General features: G+C 39.5%; 1 protein-coding gene across 2 annotated transcripts in view; it reads left to right on the forward strand.

The window, feature by feature from the left end:
• Positions 1-23,284, forward strand: part of NUP160 (nucleoporin 160) — a 51,219-nt gene that overhangs the window by 15,064 nt on the left and 12,871 nt on the right. The window contains exons 8-23 of one of the 2 annotated variants that reach the window (XM_058526936.1): positions 109-186; positions 450-547; positions 2,659-2,743; positions 4,555-4,623; positions 6,383-6,466; positions 7,058-7,228; positions 7,984-8,083; positions 8,359-8,524; positions 8,993-9,120; positions 9,204-9,364; positions 12,060-12,193; positions 12,847-12,917; positions 13,855-14,014; positions 14,629-14,698; positions 15,879-15,977; positions 18,730-18,849. In XM_058526936.1, coding sequence (XP_058382919.1) covers positions 109-186; positions 450-547; positions 2,659-2,743; positions 4,555-4,623; positions 6,383-6,466; positions 7,058-7,228; positions 7,984-8,083; positions 8,359-8,524; positions 8,993-9,120; positions 9,204-9,364; positions 12,060-12,193; positions 12,847-12,917; positions 13,855-14,014; positions 14,629-14,698; positions 15,879-15,977; positions 18,730-18,849 — 1,794 coding nt within the window. The remainder of the gene's footprint in view (positions 1-108; positions 187-449; positions 548-2,658; positions 2,744-4,554; positions 4,624-6,382; positions 6,467-7,057; positions 7,229-7,983; positions 8,084-8,358; positions 8,525-8,992; positions 9,121-9,203; positions 9,365-12,059; positions 12,194-12,846; positions 12,918-13,854; positions 14,015-14,628; positions 14,699-15,878; positions 15,978-18,729; positions 18,850-23,284) is intronic. The other variant, XM_058526937.1, reaches the window with a different exon arrangement.

Here is a 23,284-nt window from a genome sequence, read left to right on the forward strand (position 1 = left end):
TTTACCATACGTTTAAAAAAATTGGTTTCTGAATGATAATAACTCTTGTTTAGAAAGGTAGCATGTTGATTATTTTAAGTAATAAATTCTCAACTTGTGTTTTATCAGTTCTGCGTTTTCCAGCTGGTGAGCACTGAGAATAATCGCTACAGTCTAGACCACATTTCCTCCCTCTTCACTTCTCAGGTAGGTTGGATCATGCCTTGCTTATTGCACAAGTTCAAGAAAGAAGTGTTGGCTAACTTCACTATGTTGTAATGGGATTGATCTCTTAAAATGGAATGTTTCATGATGTATGCAAACAGAGTTTCATTTGGGTTTTGCCAAGTCCATGTGGTACCGTCTTTTGTTTTTATGCATTTACTTCTACCAATAAAAATTTAAATTGCCATAAACTACTACCTTTTCTTGCTTATTTTAACTTTTTTTTTTTCTGTATTTCCTCCTAGGAGACACTGATTGACTTTGCCTTAACCTCTACTGATATCTGGGCCCTGTGGCATGATGCTGAGAACCAAACGGTCGTGAAGTACATCAACTTTGAACAGTACGGGCCACGTATCTGTCATCCTTCCTTACCACAAGCACTGTTATATTAAGAGAAGACGAGAGCTTATGATGTAGAACCAAAGTCAAGTGTTTGCATTTAAAGGATTCAGCCCTGGGTTTGCCTGTTGTTCACTGTTCTCTGAAGTATCTTCTTCAGCATTTTATGTTATTTCTTATCTTTTGGTTTTAGGACAAAATGAGGATTTTTAGTGTTGGAATGAGTTAAGGAAAATACCGTATTTTGGGGAGAGAGAGCACATATCCAAAATACTTCAATCTAGGAGTTCTCTTTGCTTCTAAGCAAAGACTATTTCTGATACCCCCAACTTCCAAAAGATGCTGTGGCCCCTTTGGGTCCTCAGGTTCCTAAGAAATAGATTAGACAAGTACAGTACTTCTCAAACTTTTTTTAAAAACAGTAAACACTTTTTTTCAAGAGATAATGAACTCTAATATATAATGAAACTGAAATTTTAAGTATAAAATTATAACACAATTTAATGCGTTGATAATCTCTAATATTAGATATATTTAGTATCTAATATTTTTAATATACATGATATTAGTTTAAAATTTTTTAGTAGTTACAAAATGCATTAAAAATAGTTTGGAATCAAATACTTGTGTAACCCTTGAAATACTTCTGGATGATTCTCTGGAACATAGCTTGACATCCCTGAACTAAACTAATTGAAGCCTAGGGGTGGGGCCGGCCCCATGGCTTAGCGGTTAAGTGCGTGCTCTGCTGCTGGCGACCCGGGTTCGGATCCCGGGTGCGCACCGACACACCGCTTCTCCGGCCATGCTGAGGCCGCGTCCCACATACAGCAACTAGAAGGATGTGCAGCTATGACATACAACTATATAGTGGGCTTTGGTGGAAAAATAAATAAATTAAATTATTAAAAAAAAAAAAAAGAAGCCTAGAGGTACCTCATAACCCAATATTCTTTTTTTTTTTTTTTTGAGGAAGATTGGCCCTGAGCTAACATCTGTTGCCAATCTTCCTCCTTTTTTCTGCCCCCGAAGCCCCAGTTGTATGTCATAGATGTGCATCCTTCTGGTTGCTGTATGTGGGACACCACCTCAGCATGGCTTGATGAGCGGTGCATAGGTCTGCGCCCAGGATCTGGGCCACTGAAGCAGAGTGCGCAAACTTAACCGCTGCGCCATCAGGCCAGCCCCAATAACCCTATATTCTAAAAGAGAATTCTAGGAGTGGTTGCTGCCAGATTGACCCTAAGCCACGCCTCAGGAAATATGAGAGTACTCCTTATAGATGGCATTCAAGCAAAGTGGTAAAAAAGCGAAGAATGTGGTTGGATGAGAGATTTAATCCTGTTATGCAACTTACTAGGTGTGAGATGCCCTAAACCTCACTTTCCACATGTACGGAATGAGAGTAATACATCCTTTGAAGAGTCATCACAAGGCATACGTGAATAGTATCTAGAACTGCACTAGCATAATGTCTAGCATGTAGTAAATGCAGAATAAAAGTTAGCTATTATTTGTGGATTTGTGTTTAGAGTTTTAATTTCAGGAAAGTGCCTGTTAAAACTGCTAAGAGCACTTCTGTAAAACCAGACTCTGCTAAGAATAAGTGTTTGGTTTAATAGAATTGATCAAGCCATTGCTGCAAAGATTTAGTGATGGGGCCCTCCCTGCTCAGATACTGCCAACAACATAAGCTTCATTTGTATTCATCGTTGTTTTTTTTTGTTTGTTTTGGTTTGTGTGTGTGTGTGTGTGTGTGTGTGTGTGTGTGTGTGTGTGGAAGATCAGCCCTGAGCTAACATCCCTGCCAATCCTCCTCTTTTTGCTGAGGAAGACCAGCCCTGAGCTAACGTTTATTGCCAATCCTCCTCCGTTTTTTTTTTCCCTTTTTCTCCCCAAAGCCCCAGTAGATAGTTGTATGTCATAGTTGCACATCCTGCTAGTTGCTGTTTGTGGGACGCTGCCTCAGCATGGCTGGCAAAGCAGTGCATTGGTGCGCGCCTGGTATCTGAACCCAGGCTGCCGGTAGCGGAGCACGCACACTCAACTGCTAAGCCATGGGGCTGGCCCTCATCATTGTTATGTTGACTGATGGACTTCTTTTCTCTGTAGTAATATTGCAGGTCAGTGGAATCCAGTTTTTATGCAGCCTCTGCCAGAGGAAGAGATTATTATCAGAGATGATCAAGACCCCAGAGTAAGCAATGCTCAAGTCTTATGTAAGGGGATGATTTACCCTGATCATTAGTTTGAGAAGAACCAGTTGTATTAGTTTGAAGTCTTTCAGCTCCAGGTGAAAGAAACCCCCTCAAACAGACTTAAGCATAAAAGGAGAATGTATTGGCTTGGGCAGCTGAGAAGTTCAGAGTTAACTGGCTTCAGCCATGGCTGGAACAATGCCTTCAAAGCTTGCTCTCTCCTTTTTCTGTTCTGCTTTCCTGTTCTGCTTTGGGTTTATTGTCAGGCAGGCTCCTTGAGAGAGCTTGTATTCTGTAGAGTTAGCAACCTCACCTCAGAGGAAAGAGAGCACCTCTGTCCCAGGTCCTAGAGTTGACACTCACTGGCTTGGCTTGAGTCATGTGCTAATTCCTGACATAGTCACTCTGATCAGAAGGAATAGAATATTCTGACTTGGCATGAAAAACATGTATAGCCTGGGCCTTAATGTTGTGGTGAAGTCAGTCGAGTATGGGTAGGGAAGGAATGGTTCCCCAGAGAAAGATAAGGGATTTGTTAGTAAAAGAAAGGGAAATGGATTCTGGGCAGGCACAGGCGCTAGGTGTCCACTATATTAACCATGTTGGTGCATGTGTATAAACTAGAAATCAGATAAATTGTGATAGAGGTATATGCTATGAAGAAAATAACCATAAAAGGTAATTCACTAGAGAGCAAAATAGGCCAATCTCCCTGTTTTTCAGGGATATCCTCCGGATAAATGGAAGAAAAAGCTTTCAGTTAATGCATTAATGTTAAAATGAGATTAGAGATTGTGGGCTCTGGGTCTGAAACAATGACTATTCGTAGGATTGGAAAACCCACTTTATTTTCTTTTTTATAATTTTCTTTCTTTATTTTTTCCCCCAAAGCCCCAGTAGATAGTTGTATGTCATAGTTGCACATCCTTCTAGTTGCTGCATGTGGGACATGGCCTCAGCATGGCTGGAGAAGCGATGCGTCAGTGCGCACCCGGGATCCGAACCTGGGCCGCCAGCAGCGGAGCGCGTGCACTTAACCACTAAGCCATGGGGCCGGCCCGGAAAACCCACTTTAAATACCTGAAATTGAATATTGCTAAATTTTTAATCCCAGGAGTTTATTGGCACTTGACTTTGTCTAAAAGCCAAAATCATATGCTGATTATTAAAATCTTTGTTTTTCTCCTTCATTTTGGTCATTTTATCATCTCCTAGAACCTTAGTAAAGGAAGGAAACTTGAATAAAAGTCAATGAGGTTTGCTACTTATTGGCAAATCTAGTTTATGAAATTTGGTCAAAATAATGAGGAATATGAGACTTTCCATTTTATTCTCTCTACTTCATTTCTCTACTTGTGAGAGCTTATTGCAGTTTTTTGTTTGTTTTTACATATAATGCCTATGTTTGGTTCCTTTTCTTTTATACGTGAGCCGTAAAATGAATACTTTGTGGATGGTGTAGAAACCAGTTTAGTTTAATTGTTCTCTTACCAGAGTATATCACCAATAAACTAGATTAGCCTCTTCCATTTAAGATTGGCATTTGACAAGCTGTGTTTTCCGGTGGAATCCAATCAGGGGCGCAGCATTTTCAGTAGAGTACATCTAGTTGACTCAGAGACACTGCAGTCTTCACCTCAGTGTGAAAAGGGGAACTGCTCTACTACTTGTTATTGCTCAAATGTAGGAGGACCACGTTCATATAATAGACACTCAAACTTTGGTGCTAACGTGTTGAATTCTTCCTTCAAATTCTTCCAAATTTTATCTTGTTAGATTGATATTCATTTTTGTTTTAATGTTCCAACAGGAAATGTATTTGAGGAGTCTGTTTACACCAGGACGATTCATAAATGCAGCTTTATGTAAAGCTTTACAGGTCAGCAAGAAAAGATTTAATATTTATTTGACTATCTCTTATATTATTATATTATTGTATAATTAATGATTACTATTAATTTTTGTTTTGCATATGCTAAACACCGAATATGTTTTTGCAATTGCATATACATGTGTGTATAAATACTATTGTAATTTTTTTAAACATTTTTTCTATTAATTAAGACTCCTAGCAGGGAGGCAGAGTTGGGGGTACTTTCCCAATGACTAGTGAAGCATGCCAGTAGTAAAAAGAGAAATTTGTGCTTACACTATTGTAAAAAGATACCGTACAGTTATCCGCTACTTAATGGCAGGGATATGTTCTGAGAAATGCGTCGTTAGGTGATTTTGTCACTGTGGGAATATCATAAAGTGTACTTACACAAACCTAGATGATATAGCCTATATACACCTAGGCTGTATGGTACTAATCTTATATGGGACCGTATATGTGGTGTGTCGTTGACCAAAATGTCATTATGCAGTGTAGGAGTGCTACACTGCATATAATCTCTATACTTGAAAGAAATTTAAAATGTTTTCTTAGTTAGTTTTGATGGTTTTTACCCTTTTGTTAGTACAGTGAAGATCTGACTTGGTTCAGGGTCAAGAAAACTAAAAAATCTAAGCTTCAAAGTCACATGGTTTAAGAATTGCTTAACACTTTACAAAAGGATTCTTTAAAGTCACGTAGACTTCCATTTTAAATTGCCACTTAGCTTCGTGTGTTTAAAATAGAATAATCAGTCATAGAATTAAAAGATCCCTTAGAATCTCCTGATCTGACCTCCCATTCAGAGCAGAAATACCTTCTGAGTCTTCTCTGATAGACAGCTATTCAGCTTCTAGTTGTCTCTGCCTCTAGTGACAGGTTTCTCACTGGCTCTTGTGTGAGTTATTATTCCCAAGCTCTGTCATTTAGAAGTTCATCCCAGTATTGGATCAAATTTAACCTCCATCCTTTTAGTGGCTTCTTTCTTTGGAACTTCATAGAACATGTCTTTCTTCTATAAAGCAACCCTTCAAATATTTTAAGACTCTTTCCATGTTTTCTTGCTCCAGACTAAATACACCCAGTTCCTTAACTTTCTCTCAGGTGATATAGTTTCCAGACCCTTGACTTTTCTTCTGGGTACATTCTTGAATATCTGGCTATTGGGTGTTTTCTGTTTTCTCTCTGATAAAACTTGAGGATGACATGGTCACTTTCTCCGAAGGTGTTTTTTCTTTCATCTTATCAGCACTTCTTCCCTGATAACAATAATCAAATGTGTGATAATATTTCTTGTGATATCTCTTGCACACTGAGATATTAAATACTCACTAAGGCATTTATCAACTGCTTTCCTTCAGGAGAATCATTCCCAGTGGAATGACCCAGCTACGTCACTACTTTAGCTTACCTTTGTGTCAGTCTCAGGATGAGCATGTTTAGCATCATCTTGTATGTTCTTTCTGGCTGAGCAATAGCCATTCTGTTGCATTTTACTTTTTGTAATGATCCAGATGTACCCTATTATAATTCTTTCAGATTTATGAATTTCTATAGTTTACTCTGATCTATAGAAACTATTTCAAACTGGCTGTGATTTCACTTACAGAAATTATTTGCACAGTGTTAGGAGTAAATATGTATTCCAGGTGTGTCCAGTCTCTATTGTATAGTTGCATATTGCCTCAATGCCTGCTAAACTGGAGTATTTTTCATTAAGTTTTGGATATTATATAATACTCTAAAATGTTTCTTTTAATTTTAGATTTTCTGTCGAGGAACTGAGAGGAATTTAGATCTTTCCTGGAGTGAACTAAAGAAAGAAATTACTTTAGCTGTTGAAAATGAGGTAAGGTTTGGGTAAAGAAAGAATAATTTCTTCCATCTTGACATAGGGCAGATTGGTACTGAGGAATTATTCAGATTGTTTACTGGAGGCCGGCCCCGTGGCTTAGCAGTTAAGTGCATGGGCTCCGCTACTGGCGGCCTGGGTTCGGATCCCGGGCGTGCACCGACGCACCGCTTCTCCGGCCATGCTGAGGCCGCGTCCCACATACAGCAACTAGAGGGATGTGCAACTATGACATACAACTATCTACTGGGGCTTTAGGGGGGAAAAAAGGAGGAGGATTGGCAATAGATGTTAGCTCAGAGCTGGTCTTCCTCAGCAAAAAGAGGAGGATTAGCATGGATGTTAGCTCAGGGCTGATCTTCTTCACAAAAAAAAAAAAAATTGTTTACTGGACTTTGTTAGTAGGAAGTATAAATGCTTAAACCTTTTAATTAAAGAACTAGATATGTATTTATATAGTTGATGGCATGTAATGCATATGGAATATTCCTTTGGCTCTAGCTTAGTAAAATGATATTAGACAGTTATGTTTTGGGGGAAGAAAGAGCCCAAATGGTATCAAGAGGTTTGTTTTTTTTTCTTTGCCAGCTCCAAGGAAGTGTAACAGAGTATGAATTTTCCCAGGAAGAATTTCGAAATTTACAACAGGAATTCTGGTGCAAGTTCTATGCCTGTTGTCTTCAGTATCAAGAGGCCCTCTCTCATCCTCTTGCCCTACATTTGAATCCACACACAAACATGGTGTGCCTGCTGAAAAAAGTAAGGATGCTGAAGCATACGGAAGAATTCCTTTAGACAGTTCAGTGGGTCTTCCAGAATGTTAGTCTGTTGTGTGTTGTAGTTAGCTTTTAGGACTTTGTATTTTGTTTTCTTGCCAAAATTATAATTCGTTTGTATTAGATAGTCTTCTGCATTACTTATACTTTTTTGCATTTTATTTTATTTACCTTTTATATTGAAATGATTTCAAACTTATTTAACAAGAATAGCACATAGAACTTTTGTATACCCTTCACCCAGATTCGTCATTTATTAACTTCCATTTGCTTTCCTTCCTTGTATATATTTTTTTCTTCCTGAGCCACTTGAGAGTTAGTTGTAGACATCATGCCTCTTTTTCCTTGCATATTTTAGCATGAGTCTAAGAACAAGGGTGTTCTTACATACCACAGCATAATTTAAAGATCAAGTGATTTGATATTGATATAATAGTATACAGTTAATGTTCAGATTTTGCCAATTGTGCACAAAGTTTTTGTTCCTGATCCAGGATCCAATCCGAGATCTTGCATGTATTTTGCTGTCATGTTTCTTTAGCTTAATCTTGAACTGTTGTCACCTTTCTTTGTCTTTTATGACACTGACATTTTTTGAAGACTATACCTGTTGTTTTGTAGAATGTCTCTCAATTTGGATTTGTCTGGTGTTTCCTCATGATAAGATTCAGGTCTCGATTATTTTATACCATCAAACATTCACTGGAAAAAATGTAACTGGAAGATTTGTATTTCCAGGGGTACCTGTCTTTCCTTGTGCCTTCCTCCCTAGTTGATCATTTGTATCTCCTGCCTGATGAGAACCTTTTGACGGAGGATGAAACAACCATATCTGATGGTAATCGTAATTGTTATGTTCATGTTTAAGCCCTTCCTACATGAACCCTATGCTTTGTTTCAATGGATGCAAAAAAACATTGATTGCCACTGTGACCCTTCCTGGTCAATTTACCATGTTATGGATATTTTAAGGAAAACTCAAGAGGCCAAGGCATCTCCAAGACCTCAGATAGATCCTTGGCATTTAATTATTAATATTTGATTTTAGTATAGTATTAATCAGTCGTTCTTCATTGGCTTGAGACACGAATGTTAACTTTCTCTTACTCATAGATGTGGATGTTGCCCGGGATGTCATTTGTCTTATAAAATGCCTTCGGCTGATTGGCGAGTCAGTAACTATGGATATGTCAGTAATGATGGAAACAAGTTGTTACAACCTCCAGTCTCCAGAAAAGACTGCAGAACAGATTCTGGAAGATTTGATCACTATTGATGTGTAAGGAGAATTTAGGGTAAAGTCCATTTCCTAATGGAAATTTAGTAATTTTTAGTGCCAAAATCAGGTGTTTAATGTACATTCAAGTATGTACAAAGTAGTGGCTTAAAGTTAAAGTGAGTTGCCGTGATTCTAAATAGGTGTTTCAGCTAAACAGAAAATCTAACACATGAATTCAGGTCTGGAAACAGACTCATCAATTATGGTCTACCTATTAACTGTTAATTGAGCTATAAATTCTAAAACATAAAAGTATTTTTCTGATGTTCCTTTTGTCTGTCATTTCTGAAAAAATGTAGGAAAATTTGCTACGTGAAGTGAAAGTACCTTGTATGCCACAGTGACGATCTCCACTCCTTTAGTATGTGGCTGGTTTTCCTGTTTCATAGAGCGTTTAGCTTACAGGACATATAGAGTCTGTCTTATGTATTCTTGGTAGTAGTAGGCGTTTTCTAATTGTCCTTATAGAGAAAATGTGATGGAGGATATTTGTAGTAAACTGCAAGAGATTAGGAACCCAATCCATGCCATTGGACTTCTTATACGGGAAATGGATTATGAAACAGAAGTGGAAATGGAAAAGGGCTTCAATCCAGGTGAGTGACAGAACCACAGATGTGATTCTAGGATTTAGAGAAAACAGTGATACGTTCAACTTCTTTTTTTTTTTAAATTACAGCTCAGCCTTTGAATATTCGAATGAATCTTTCCCAGCTCTATGGTAGTAGCACAGCAGGGTCTATTGTATGCAGAGCTGTGTGTAAAATTGCCAGTACTCGCTTCCTCATCTGCCGAGACCTTTTGATCTTACAGCAGCTATTAATGCGGCTAGGAGATGCAGTAAGTACTACTTGAGGGAAAACTTGTAAAATCTAAAACCAGGTCTAGACCTTTGAGCATATTGCAAAATGTCAGCCCCACAAGCAGAGACTTTTGTCCTGGGTCACTGCTGTGTCCCCCATGCTTGGCCTGTATTGGTGCTCTGTAAATATATGTTGAATTAAGAATGAGTCAACACATCACAAGCTAAAATTACAAATTAAGCAGGGCCAGCCCAGTGGCGCAAGTGGTTAAGTGCATGTGCTCCGTTGTGGCAGCCCAGGGTTCACCGGTTCGGATCCCGGGTGTGCAGCGATGCGCCACTTGTCAAGACATGCTGTGGCGGCGTCCCATATAAAGTAGAGGAAGATGGGCGTGGATGTTAGCCCAGGGCCAGTCTTCCTCAGCAAAAAAAAAAAAAAAAAAAGAAAAGAGGAAGGTTGGCAGATGTTAGCTCAGGGCCAATCTTCCTCACCAAAAAAAAAAATTAAAAATAAGATAAAATTACAAATTAAGAACATATATGAAGCAGATTGTTTTACTATTAACCTTTGTATGTATAGTGGTGGGAAAATTTCCCAGGTTGGCTGTCCCCAAATTTAGTATTATTAGTACTACTTTGGATATAACAGCAGAGTACTGTTATATATACTGTGGAGGAAAGAGGAAGAAGAAGAATCTCTCTCTTTCTGCAGTACAGGATTTACCCTAAGCACAGTTCTGAGATTGCAGAGTTTGTCTCTGGGGTCCTTCCAGGTCCATTCTCTGCTTCCTTTTCCATCCTGTTGTTCTTAGGCCACCAGACTCTTGTTGCCCTCCTGCAGTCCTTGTCTCTCACCCTACTGAATGTTCCACGTTCGCAAATGACCTTTCTGCCCGCGGCAGAAGTCCCATTTATCTCTCAGTTGGTAATCCCAAGCCTGACAAGGAAGTAATTGGTTAAACTAATTCATGTTAATGTGTAAATAACTGGAAGGCTTTTGGGGCTCCCAGAGGTATTTATACTTTTTAAATCAGAATTTATTAACTCTGGGCTGGCCCCGTGGCTTGGCGGTTGGCTGCGCATGCTCCACTGCTGACGGCCCGGGTTCGGGTCCCGGGCGCGCACGGACGCACCGCTTTTCCGGCCATGCTGAGGCTGCGTCCCACATACAGCAACTAGAAGGATGTGCAGCTGTGACATACAACTATCTACTGGGGCTTTGGGGGGAAAAAATAAAAATAAATAAAATCTTTGAAAAAAAAAGAATTTACTAACTCTAATCCCTTAATAATGGTAGAATTTCGGGTAAAAATAGGGAAGAACATTTAGGAAGATGATTTCTTTGGGACCCCCAAGGAAAAACAGGAACCTTTCCTGAGAGTCTGTCACTCAGGGCAGCCCTTACTAAGTTCTTTTCAATCTTTGTAGATTCTTGCATTTCTTCAGGATTTTTCTTTCTTTTTTTAATTATAACCAATGTTGTTGTTTTCTAAACACTTACGTAATAGATGTTCATTGTAGAACCTTTATATGTAAGCCTTTATCTGAAAACAAAAAGAAAATAAAAATTCATCTGTCATCTTCTACCCAGTGATAACCACTACTCACATTTTGGTGTACACCCTTTTTTTCTATGCAAATAGTTTTCTTGTTTTATTTATAAAATTAGGATATACTTAATAGTGTTTTTTGTAATCTGATTGTTTTTATCCTAACACTTCGTACATCTCAGCATTTGCATATGTTATTAAGTATTCTTCTACAGCATTATTTTTAATAGTTGCCTACCGCAATTTTAATTTATTCAGCCAGGGGCCGGCCCCGTGGCTTAGCGGTTAAGTGCACGCGCTCTGCTGCTGGCAGCCCGGGTTTGGATCCTGGGTGCACACCGACGCACCGCTTGTCCGGCCATGCTGAGGCCGCGTCCCACATACAGCAACTAGAAGGATGTGCAGCTATGACATACAACTATCTACTGGGGCTTTGCGGGGGAAATAAATAAATAAATAAAATTATAATTTATTCAGCCAATCCCATTTGGGGCCGTGCAGGTTGTTGCCAGTTTTTTCCTTATAGCTGTAACTTTCTATATACCTTTTATGGCTTTTTGGTGGTATTGCCAAATTTTTCTCTAATGGTCATACCTATTTTTATCCAAGACCGGAAACATAAGAAAGGACGTTGATTTCCCTGTTCTTCTTCCTGAATTCTGAACCCACAGATTTAATGAAAGTTAAGCTTTTTGTTGTTTTCTTTTTCACCATCAGCTCCCATGACTTAGTGAGCTGTTTTTGATTATTTTCATACTGTTAAATGTGTGGATAGATATTTTTGCCACCTGCTTCCTCATAGTTTAATAGGTGTGCAGCTTTTTTTTTAATGTATATATGTTGCTTTTTTATATGCCCTTTGTAACTGTGTTTATTTTATTTTACCTCCACCTGAGCCTTAAGAGTTATCATTACTGGGCCAGCCTCGTGGCTTAGCGGTTAAGTGCGCGCACTCCGCTGCTGGCGGCCTGGGTTCGGATCCCGGGCGTGCACCAACGCACCACTTCTCCGGCCATGCTGAGACCGCATCCCACATACAGCAACTAGAAGGATGTGCAGCTATGGCATACAACTATCTACTGGGGCTTTGGGGAAAAAAAATAAATAAATAAAAATTATAAAAAAAAGAGTTATCATTACTAATTGCTGCTTACTGTCTCGTCCACCCACCCATCATGAATAGGTGATTTTGGGAGCTGGTCAGCTCTTTCAAGCTCAGCAAGACCTACTGCATCGAACAGCTCCCCTGCTCTTATCTTATTACCTCATTAAGTGGGGAAGTCAATGCTTGGCAACTGATGTTCCAATTGACACACTGTGAGTTTCATTATTCTAATTATTTTAAAGTAAATTGTGAGCTTAATTATTTTTTTCATTGTCTTCAAGAGAAGAAAATTATAAATATAATGCTGTAACGTGATTTGCCTTTAAAATTCACAGAGCTTTTAGGTGCTTCATTTTCTAAAGGTTGAAGGCAACTTACAAGAATGAAAAGTACAAATATGTATTTATTATTATATATGTATGTGTAAAATGTAAAGATAAATCCTGTTGAAGGAACAATAATAAGATGAGGTTACAGGGAAAGTTAGACCACACACAAAAATGTACTAGTTATTAAAGGTAGGCTGAGCCTCTTTGTAACCAAGAGAAGAAAGAAAATCCAATACTTAAGATTCACATTTTCCGTAAGATAAACCATCCTGTTTGCTCTGGCAAGGTAAGGCTTTTCATGGCATGAAGGTCTAAGAGAAATTTCTGCTCTGGCTTCTCATTGAAGGATCACTGAGTGATATGATGGGCAATCATCTAAACCATGACATGTTTTCCAGGGGGTTTTTTTGTGCTTTCAATGGAGCTTTTATATGCAATTCATTAATTAAATTGACAGTGCTATTGATAGCTTAACTTGTTGAAGTAATGTTTTTGTAGAAGAATTTATTAAGCTGTCTTTTTGCCTTTTCTCACAGGGAATCTAATCTCCAACACTTGTCAGTACTGGAACTAAGTGACTCTGGTGCTTTATTGGCAAATAAGTTTGGTAAGGACTGGATTGTGTATGCATATGATTTTAAATTTTGCATTTATTGCATATTCATAAAGTGGTCTTTTGCCACCTTTGCTGTGGAAAGGTTGGCTAGGCTCTGCTTTCACTCTGAGAGGGTAAGCAAGCTGTGGCCTGCGACCTCTGGTTGTGACAAGGAATCTGTATAGCTGCTTTTCCATTATATATTGATGCTCCAGTGATTAATTGAGGAAAATCTTTTTTTTTTTTTTTTCTGGGGGAAGATTTACCCTAAGCTAATATCGGTTGCCAATCTTCCTCCTTTTTTCTTCCTCCCCACCCTGCCCAAAGCCCCAGTACATAGTTGTGTATAGTTGTAAGTTCTGGTTCTTCTATGTGAGCCGCCACCACAGCATGGCCATTGACAGACAAGTGGTGTGGTTGCAGCCTGGGAACCGAACCCCGGGCCACCAAAGCGGAGCACGCTGAACCTCAATCACCAGGCCACCAGGGCTGGCTCAGCAAAATCATTTTTAAAATTTACTAAGTTCATGGTAGCTTCTATGATCCTGTCTTAATCAACAGATATTCAAAAGGAGCCCTCTCGTGCTTGAGAACCATTCTGGAGAATTTATTTTGTATTGTTTTGGTATAAAACTTGGAATCTTGGAACTATATTTATTGTAAATACCTTCTAGAGAAGACACTTAGGTGTAGTGAGATTAGTGAAAAGAAATAACTACAATTTAATGGCTTAATGATTTAAGTGGCTTTTCCTTGCATTTATGTAGTGCTACACAGGTTACAAACTGCTTTTGTTTATATTGCCATTGATTACACCCATTATGCATTTTATATTTTGAAATAATAAATGTTCTTTGTTACAGGTGTTAAATGAATTGGTAGACTGTCTTAATTGAAAATTGGTACTACTGCCACAAGTTGGTGATTGTCATAACTTTTTCTTTTTAAGTATCTAGCCCTCAGACAATTGTGGAATTATTCTTCCATGAAGTTGCAAGGAAACACATTATATCTCATCTCTTCTCTCAACCAAAGGCACCTCTTAGCCAAACTGGGTTGAATTGGCCTGAGATGATTACTGCAATTACCAATTACTTATTGCAACTTTTGTATCCTTTTATTTAAAAGCCAGTTGAAAGATTTCTTCTATCTAAATAGTCTAAGGCTCTTATTCTGCCTATGTAATGAAGATTTTTAATGAGGTTAGGTGCTTATTCCCCAACAGGTACTGATAATACTTATTTTCAGATACAATCCCAATTTTTATTTTATTTTGTTTTTTTGCTCAGGAGTTGAGTCAGATTTTATTGCTGCATACACATTTAATACCTAGATCTCTTTTTGAACATTGTACATTCATCAAATATTTATTGAGTGGCTCTATATGCCAGCACTATGTAGGGTGCTGGGAGTCCACTGGCACCAACAGTATGCTTGAGAAATATACCAGCTAGAATTGGAAACCACCAGGCAGGGATGAAATACATGCGTTAGCCCATAGTTAATTGAGTTCTAGGCTAGATGACTAGGCTCCTAGTATACACCCTTTTCACTGTATTTATCTAATCTTAAGGTTATATACTTGTATGGAAAGAACATGTGCTCTGCCTCCTTCTCTTTACTTTCTTTTTAAAAAATTAAGCCATTTCATGGAGTTTGATGCCCAGTGAGTATGTTGAAGTTTTGCCAAAAAAAGTAAAAAATCTCCTTATCCAATGACTAGATGGCCTAGCAATCCCGGTTGTCTCTTTCTAGAATGTTTGATGGGAAATTGTCAGTATGTACAGTTGCAGGTGAGTACTGATGAATACATCAGGTTTAATCATTCTGGTAAAGAATGGGATTTCTGAAGTTTTTTTCCTTGTAAATGTTCCCTGCATTTTATTTTATTTTATTATTTTTTGTGTGTGTGAGGAAGATCAGCCCTGAGCTAACATCCATGCCAATCTTCCTCTTTTTTTTTTTTTATGAGGAAGATTGGTCCTGAGCTAACATCTGCCAATCCTCCTCTTTTTGCTGAGGAAGACTGGCTGTGGGCTAACATCCATGCCCATCTTCCTCCACCTTATACGGGATGCCACCACAGCATGGCTAGACAAGAGGTGCATCGTGCGCGCCCGGGATCCGAACCGGCGAACCCTGGGCCGCCGCAGCGGAGCACGTGCACTTAACCACTTACGCCACCGGGCTGGCTTGCCAATCTTCCTCTTTGCTGAGGAAGACTGGCCCTGGGCTAACATCTGTGCCCATCTTCCTCCACTTTGCATGGGACGCCGCCACAGCATGGCCTGACAAGCAGTGCGTCTGTGCGCACCCGGGATCAGAACCCGGGCCACCAGTAGCGGAGCGTGTGCACTTAACCACTACGCCACGGGGCCGGCCCCCCCTGCATTTTAATTGGGCTGATAATAAGAACCACAATAATTTAAACTTGATTGTACCGAAACATACCCCAGAAAGATATTCTTCGTTTCTTTCTTGACAGTATCATTCCTAGCACAATTTTTTCTCTCTTTTTTTTTTAATTCTCTCCATTAGGTTCTTTTTATAGTAAAATGAACATGCTGTAGAGTTCGGTACTATCTGCGGTTTCAGGCCTCCACTGGGGGTCTTGCAACATATCCCCTGTGGATAAGGGGGGACTTCTGTACCATTGTCTTCATAGAAATCCTTTATGGGAATCTAGTCATTGAACCAGTAAATACCAAAAGTTGGAAAATTGCTAAGATGGAAAGTGTATGTGTGTTTACGTTGAGTTGGTGTTATTGGAGTCCTGTTTGCTTTCTTACAGTGTCTAACCTAATACAAGAATAGATTAACAGGATTAGGTTTTAATCTCCAGATGATTTTAGGGAATACAACTTTTGTGTTGATTGACCACCATCTTCTCTCGCTCTGTAAAGAACTTGGAAATGAGTATCTCCTTAAGTAGTGTTTATTTTCTAATCAGAAAGCACCTTTTATGCCTTTAAGGATTATATTCAACTACTACATCCCTGGTGTCAAGTCAATGTTGGTTCCTGTCGATTTATGCTGGGACGGTGTTACCTGGTTACAGGAGAGGGACAAAAGGTAAACTGCATTTAAATGATGAACAAACTCTAGTGAAGGGTGACACTTAGTTTGCATCTAACTGGGTTGGTGGGTGGGGTGGAAGGCATAGAATCTTCTAGATGAGGATAAAGACTAGTGCCAGCGAGGAGCATAATATACCTGTGAGGACTGTTCAGCTTCATGTACTTTGTAGATTAGTTAGGACATGAGAAAATATGAAGAAGAAAACGTGAAGTCCCTCCGGCCCCTGTGCAGGTATTTTTAGGGATGCTTTTTTTTTTTTTTAATTATTTTATTGAGGTCATATTGGCTTATAACATTGTGTAAATTTCAAGTGTACATTATTATATATCAGTTTCTGTATAGACTACATCATTTCACCACCAATAGTCTAGTTTTAGGGATGCATTTTCTTTTTTTTTTTTTCTTTTTGTGAGGAAGATCAGCCCTGTGCTAACATCCGATGCCAGTCTTCCTCTTTTTTGCTGAGGAAGATTGGCCCCTGAGCTAACATCCGTGCCCATCTTCCTCTACTTTATACGGGATGCCGCCACAGCATGGCTTGACAAGCGGTGCGTCAGTGCACGCCCGGGATCGAAACCCATGAATCCTGGGCCGCTGAAGCAGACGTGCACTTAACCGCTACGCCACCAGGCCGGCCCCCTAAGGATACATTTTTGTACATCAAATTTATTACTTAACATTGTCTTCATTATATCTTTTTAAAAATTTTATGCTGTTTTTTCCCCAGTTATAGTAGTTTACATTTCTGATTTTTTTTTTATCGTGGTTTTGTTGGTTTATGACATTGTGTGAATTTCAGGTGTGCATCATTATGCTTCTGTTTCTGCATAGTTTACATCATGTTCACCACCCGAATACTAATTACACTCCATCAACACATACGTGTGCCTAATCATCCCTTTCACCGTCTTCCCTCCCCACTTTCTCTCTGGTAACCACCAATCCAATCTCTGTTTCTCTGTGTGTGTTCTTGTTTTTATCTTCTGCTTAATGAGTGAGATCATACGGTATTTGACCTTCTCTTTCTGACATTTCGCTTAGCATAATACCTTCAGTATCCATCCATGTTGTCGCAAATGGCTGGATGTCATTGTTTGTTATGGCTGAGTAGTATTCCATTGTGTATATATACCACATTTTCTTTATCCATTCATCCCTTGATGGTTGCTTCTAAGTCTTAGCTATTGTGAATAACACTGCATTGAACACAGGGGTGTGTGTATCTTTACGCATTGGTGTTTTCATTTTCTTTGGATAAATACCCAGCAGTGGAATAGCTGGATCGTATGGTAGTTCTATCCTTAATTTTTTGAGGAATCTCCATACTGTTTTCCATAGTGCCTGCACCAGTTTGCACTCCCACCAGCAGTGTATGAGAGTTCCCTTCTCTCCACATCCTCTCCAACACTTGTTGTTTCCTATGTTGTTAGTTATAGCCTTTCTGACGGGCGTGAGGTGACATCTCATTGTAGTTTTGATTTGCATTTCTCTGGTAATTAATGATGCTGAACATCTTTTCATGTGCCTGTTGGCCATCTGTATATATTCTTTGGAGAAATGTCTGTTCAAGTCTTTTGCCCATTTTTTAATTGGGTTGTTAGTTTTTTTGTTGTTGAGATGTATGAGTTCTTTATATATTTTGGATATTAACCCCTTATCAGATATATGGTTTGCAAATAATCTCCCAGTTATTAGATTGTCTTTTCTTTTTGTTGATGGTTTCCTTTGCTGTGCAGAAGCTTTTTATTTTTATTTATTTATTTAGTGAGGAATATCGGCCCTGAGCTAACATCTGGCAATCCTCCTCTTTGTTTTGCTGAGGAAGACTGGCCCCAGGCTAACATCCATGCCCATCTTCCTCTACTTTATATGGGACGCCGCCGCAGCATGGCCTGACAAGCGGTGCATCGGTGCTGCCCGGGATCCGAACCGGCACACCCCAGGCTGCCGCAGCAGAGCACGCGCACTTAACCGCTTGTGCCACCGGGCCGGCCCCTGCAGAAGCTTTTTAGTTTGATGTAGTCCCATTTGTTTATTTTTTCTGTTGTTTCTCTTGCCCGGTCAGACATGGTACTTGAAAATATGTTGCTAAGATCAATGTCGAAGAGTGTACTTCCTGTGTTTTCTGGAAGTTTCATGGTTTCAGGTCTTACATTCAAGTCATTAATCCATTTTGAGTTAATTTTTGTGTATGGTGTAAGGTAAGGGTCTACTTTCATTTTTTTGCATGTGGCTGTCCAGTTTTCCCAACACCATTTGTTGAAGAGACTTATTTCTCCATTGTGTGTTCTTGGCTCCTTTGTGGAAAATTAGCTGTCCATAGATGTGTGAACATTTCTGATTTTTTTCCCTGACATCCTAATAAGTAAATTTTCAAACAAATAGAAAAGTTTAAAGACTTTTACAGTAAACAACCATATACTCACTACTCAAATTCTACAAATGTTACCATGTCACTACACTTGCTTTATTACATATTTATCTATCCATCAATTATCTTATTAAAGTTTGCCTTTTAATTAATAACATTTAAGTGAAAAAAAATAACATTTAAGTGAGGTAAATTAAAGAAAAATAGTAAATAGTGCATCAGATAGAATTTAGAATGGCAGAAATTGTGAATGTAGTCAATGATCTTAAATAATTTTTGCTTTTTTGGCTTCCTTAGCATATGAACCCCCAACTTACAGCACCGAGAATTGGAACAATTTATTGTAAGTCATTTTGCATTCTTTTGTTTCTACAGGCTCTGGAATGCTTTTGCCAGGCAGCATCTGAAGTGGGCAAAGAGGAATTCTTGGATCGCTTGATTCGTTCAGAGGATGGGGAAATTGTGTCCACCCCCAGGCTGCAGTATTATGATAAGGTATATTATGTCATGGTTTGGTTTTCTTAAACCACCCTGTGTAAAAATGTATCTGAAATACATTGCTTTGGTATTTTGGGAGAAAAATAAAAGTTTAATTGTTCCCTGAACTTTTAAGTAAAGAGAAAAATGAACTTGCCTAGAGAAATTCAAGAAATGTATATTTTTAGTAAATTTTTTAACTTAAGTGAAATTCCCATCATGATATCATTTTATTAGCTTAACCATTGTTAGAAATTTATTGCTTAGTTTCTGTGTTATTAGTCTGGCTGGCATCTCCACGAATTAACTAGTAATGCTGTATTTAGCCTTAGTTTATGATTTGGCTCTGGGTACCCCTCCTGACCTTTTTTCCTACTACTCTTTCCTCTGATCACTCAGCTGTAATGACAGTGGCCTTGTTACTGACTTATACAAGCCAAGCACATCCTCCTTCCTTCTGCCTCCTATACCCTCAGCCTGGAATGCCCTTGCTCCAGGTAGTCAGGTTTCTCATGCCCTCACTTCCTTCAGGTCTCTGTTCATGTGTCACCTCCTCAGAGAGTTCCTCCTGCCTCGCCTGTGTAGAATAGCTGTTGTGCTCACGCTCTTATGCACTCTCGCTCCCTCTCTCCCTTACGTGCACACTGCAGATTGAGGCGCCATGAGCAGTCTCTCTCCTTGCCCTGCTTTATTTTTCTTTATAGCATTTGATTGTGCTTGATATTATGCTTTAGATATCTGTGTTATTTGATATCTGGATTTCCTACCAAGAAGTAAATGCAACAAGGGCAGTCTTCACTGTTTTCATTGCTTGCTAAACAGATAAATGAATTTCTACTGAAATAGATTTGTAGCTCTTAATAACCCTCTACTATCCTTCTAATGAGAAAATTATTTTGAATTCTAAGTAAGGATTTTTAATCTGAGGCCAGAAAGATTTGAGGAATCAATAGATCCCCTGAAATTGTGTTCTTTGTATTTTTTCTGTGGAGGGGCTCCATGGCTTTCGTGAAAAGAAACTCATTGAGTCAAAAAAACATTAAGAATCACTGCAGGCCAGCCCCGTGGCCTAGTGGTTAAGTTCAGCGCGCTGCACTTTGGCGGCCGGGGTTTGGTTCCCAGGAGTGGACCTGCACCACTCATCAGCAGCCATGCTGTGGCAGCAACCCACATACAAAATAGGGGAAAATTGGCACAGATGTTAGCTCAGGGCAAATCTTCCCCAGCAAAAAAAAAAAGAATCACTGCTCCAGTGGTCCCGAAAGTGGGACTTGGAAAGAAAATACTAGAACTTTCACTTAACAGAAGAAAAAATAAAATGTGCTAATGTTTAATATAAGGATTGACTCCAAGGGCCAGCCTGGTGGCACAAGCGGTTAAGTGTGCGTGCTCCGCTGCAGCAGCCTGGGGTTCGCTGGTTTGGATCCTGGGCGTGCACCGACGCACCACTTGTCGAGCCATGCTGTGGCGGCATCCCATATAAAGTGGAGGAAGATGGACACAGATGTTAGCCCAGGGCTAGTCTTCCTCAGCAAAAAGAGGGGGATTGGCAGATGTTAGCTCAGGGCTGGTCTACCTCACAAAAAAAAAAAAAAAAAGATTGACTCCATGTCTTTACTTGGTCCTTCTACCAGGGGGTGATTTGTCACTTAGTCTCTAGGTAGGCGTCTAAGGGAAGAGTGTCACAGTTACGAGCAGGTGCAGAGTGGTGCCCTCACCTGTCCACTTCATTTCAGGAGGTTTTGTTTACCGGGTTAAATTGATTTACATATATTGCTTAATTTTAATGGAAATCACCTTCACAATATGGACTTGGCTTTTAAAAATTCCTGCCAAGAAGGCAGACTGAAGATAAGACTAACAAAGAAAGTACAAGCAAGTGAGGAAAAGATCGGGCTGACATGCCTACCTTTGATAGAGGCTCTTCATCAGCCATATCACAAGGTGAAAACAGTGACAGTCTATAGTCAGATCTTACAAGAATTAGCCGAAAACAATTGAACTTTTCAGGAATGCTATTTTAAAATCTAAGTGTACCTTGTATTGAAATGTCAATTCAAGATGGTATGACACCATGAGAATTATTAAGACATCGTGCATCCTGATCATGTGTGGTAGCGTATAAACTGGTTACAACCACTAACTCCAATCGCTGACATACCCTATGACCCAGGAATTTCACCTCTAAATATATCCAGAAAGACATTCATATTTTCCAAAAGAAATGTATAATTATGTTTCAAGCAGCATATTCATAAAATTCATATACTAGTAGAAACAACCCAAATGTCCATTAACAGAATGGATCGATGAATTATGGCATATTCTTTCAATGGAATACACCACAGCAATGAAATGAATTGCTGCATGAAGTATCTTAGATCCCTCTTACAAACATGTTAAGCAAAAGAAGGTAGATACAAACATACATACCATAAGATTCTGTTTCTGTGAAATCGAGAATGAAACTATTTGTTTTGTCAAAAGTCAGTAGTGTCTGCTAGGAGTCATGGGGGGCTTTGGAATGCTGCTCTCTTATGACTCTTAATTTGGGTGCTAGTAACATGGATATGTTTACTTGTGAACATTCAACCAGCTATGTGCTTAGGATCTGTGTACATTTCTTTTTATTTTATTTTTATTTATTTTTTTTGATGAAGTTTAGCCCTAAGCTAACATCTATTACCAATCCTCCTCTTTTTTTGCTGAGGAAGATTGGCCCTGGGCTAATATCTGTGCCCATCTTCCTCTACTTTGTATGGGATGCTGCCATAGCGTGGCTTGATGAGCAGTGCGTAAGTCCACACCCGGGATCCGAACCCACAAACCCCCAGCTGCTGGGGCAGAGCAAGCAAACTTAACCACTACGCCACCGGGCCAGCCCCTGTACATTTCTAAATATATGTTAGACTTCAATAAAAAGTATAACCTTAAAAAAAAATACTAAGTAGGGCCGGCCCCGTGGCTTAGCAGTTAAGTGCTTACACTCCGTTACTGGCGGCCCAGGTTCGGATCCCGGGCGCGCACTGATACACCGCTTCTCCGGCCATGCTGAGGCTGCGTCCCACATACAGCGACTAGAGGGATGTGCAGCTATGACATACAACTATCTACTGGGGCTTTGGGGAACAAAAGGAGGAGGATTGGCAATAGATGTTAGCTCAGAGCCGGTCTTCCTCAGCAAAAAGAGGAGGATTAGCATGGATATTAGCTCACAGCTGATCTTCCTCACAAAAAAAAAAAAAAAACTAAGCATCCAGAACAAAAAGATTTTTGTACTGTTAAAGAAAAGAAAGCAAAAAATAAATAAGTACTAATAAAAATAATTTTTAGGGGCCGGCCCGGTGGCACAAGCGGTTAAGTGCACGCGCTCCACTGCAGCGGCCCGGGCTTTGCCGGTTCTGATCCCGGCACGCACTGATGCACTGCTTGGCAAGCCATGCTGTGGTGGCGTCCCATATAAAGTGGAGAAAGATGGGCACAGATGTTAGCCCAGGGCCGTCTTCCTCAGCAAAAAAAGAGGAGGATTGGCGGATGTTAGCACAGGGCTGATCTCCTCACAAAAAAAATAAAAATAAAAATAATTTTGAAACCATTTTTATCTATCTTTACTTCATCCTTTATAAATTTGTATTTTGAGTGTGTTATACATATATGTTAGAGAAATGCGGGTATATAATATACATGTGCACATGTCTGTAGGAGTGTGCACAGACATTATTAATAGGGTGGACAATCAAAAAAGTTTGAAGAGCACTGTTCTGTTGTGTTAGAAATGGGTTATGTCAAACATTAGCATATTCTCTTTGGGGTTTTTATTTATTTTATTTTATTTATTTTTATTTATTTTTTTGGTGAGGAAGATTGGCTCTGAGCTAACATCCGTGCCACTCTTCCTCCACTTGGTAGGTGGGATGCCGCCACAGCATGCCTTGACGAGTGGTGTATAGGTCCTCACCCAGGATTTCAACCGGCAAACCACAGGCCACTGAAGTGGAACATGCGAACTTAACAACTTTGCCACCAGGCCAGCCCCTCTCTTTAGGGTTTTTATATGGCTATAGTGTTAATTTATTTACTGGGCTTTAAATTCATCTGTGACCTAAACAGTTAGTAGGAAAAGTTAGTAGTGAAATTTTATTTGTTCCTTTATTCAGCAAATATTTACTGAGAGCCTGCTGCGTACTAAACACTGACGGTAGTGCTGTGAACAAAAACGGCCAATAGAAAGTTTTACAACAAGCCTGTTATTTAATAGTAGAATCTAGGGACCGGCCCAGTGGTATAGTGGTTAGGGTCATGCACTCCACTACGGCGGCCTGGGGTTCAGATCCCAGGCGTGGACCTACGCACCGCTTATCAAGCCATGCTGTGGCAGTTGTCCCACATATAAAGTACAGGAAGATGGGCATGGATGTTAGCCCAAGGCTAATCTTCCTCACCCAAAAAAAAA

The sequence above is a fragment of the Diceros bicornis genome, chromosome 31, assembly GCF_020826845.1.
Source record: "Diceros bicornis minor isolate mBicDic1 chromosome 31, mDicBic1.mat.cur, whole genome shotgun sequence".
Taxonomy (NCBI): Eukaryota; Metazoa; Chordata; class Mammalia; order Perissodactyla; family Rhinocerotidae; genus Diceros; species Diceros bicornis.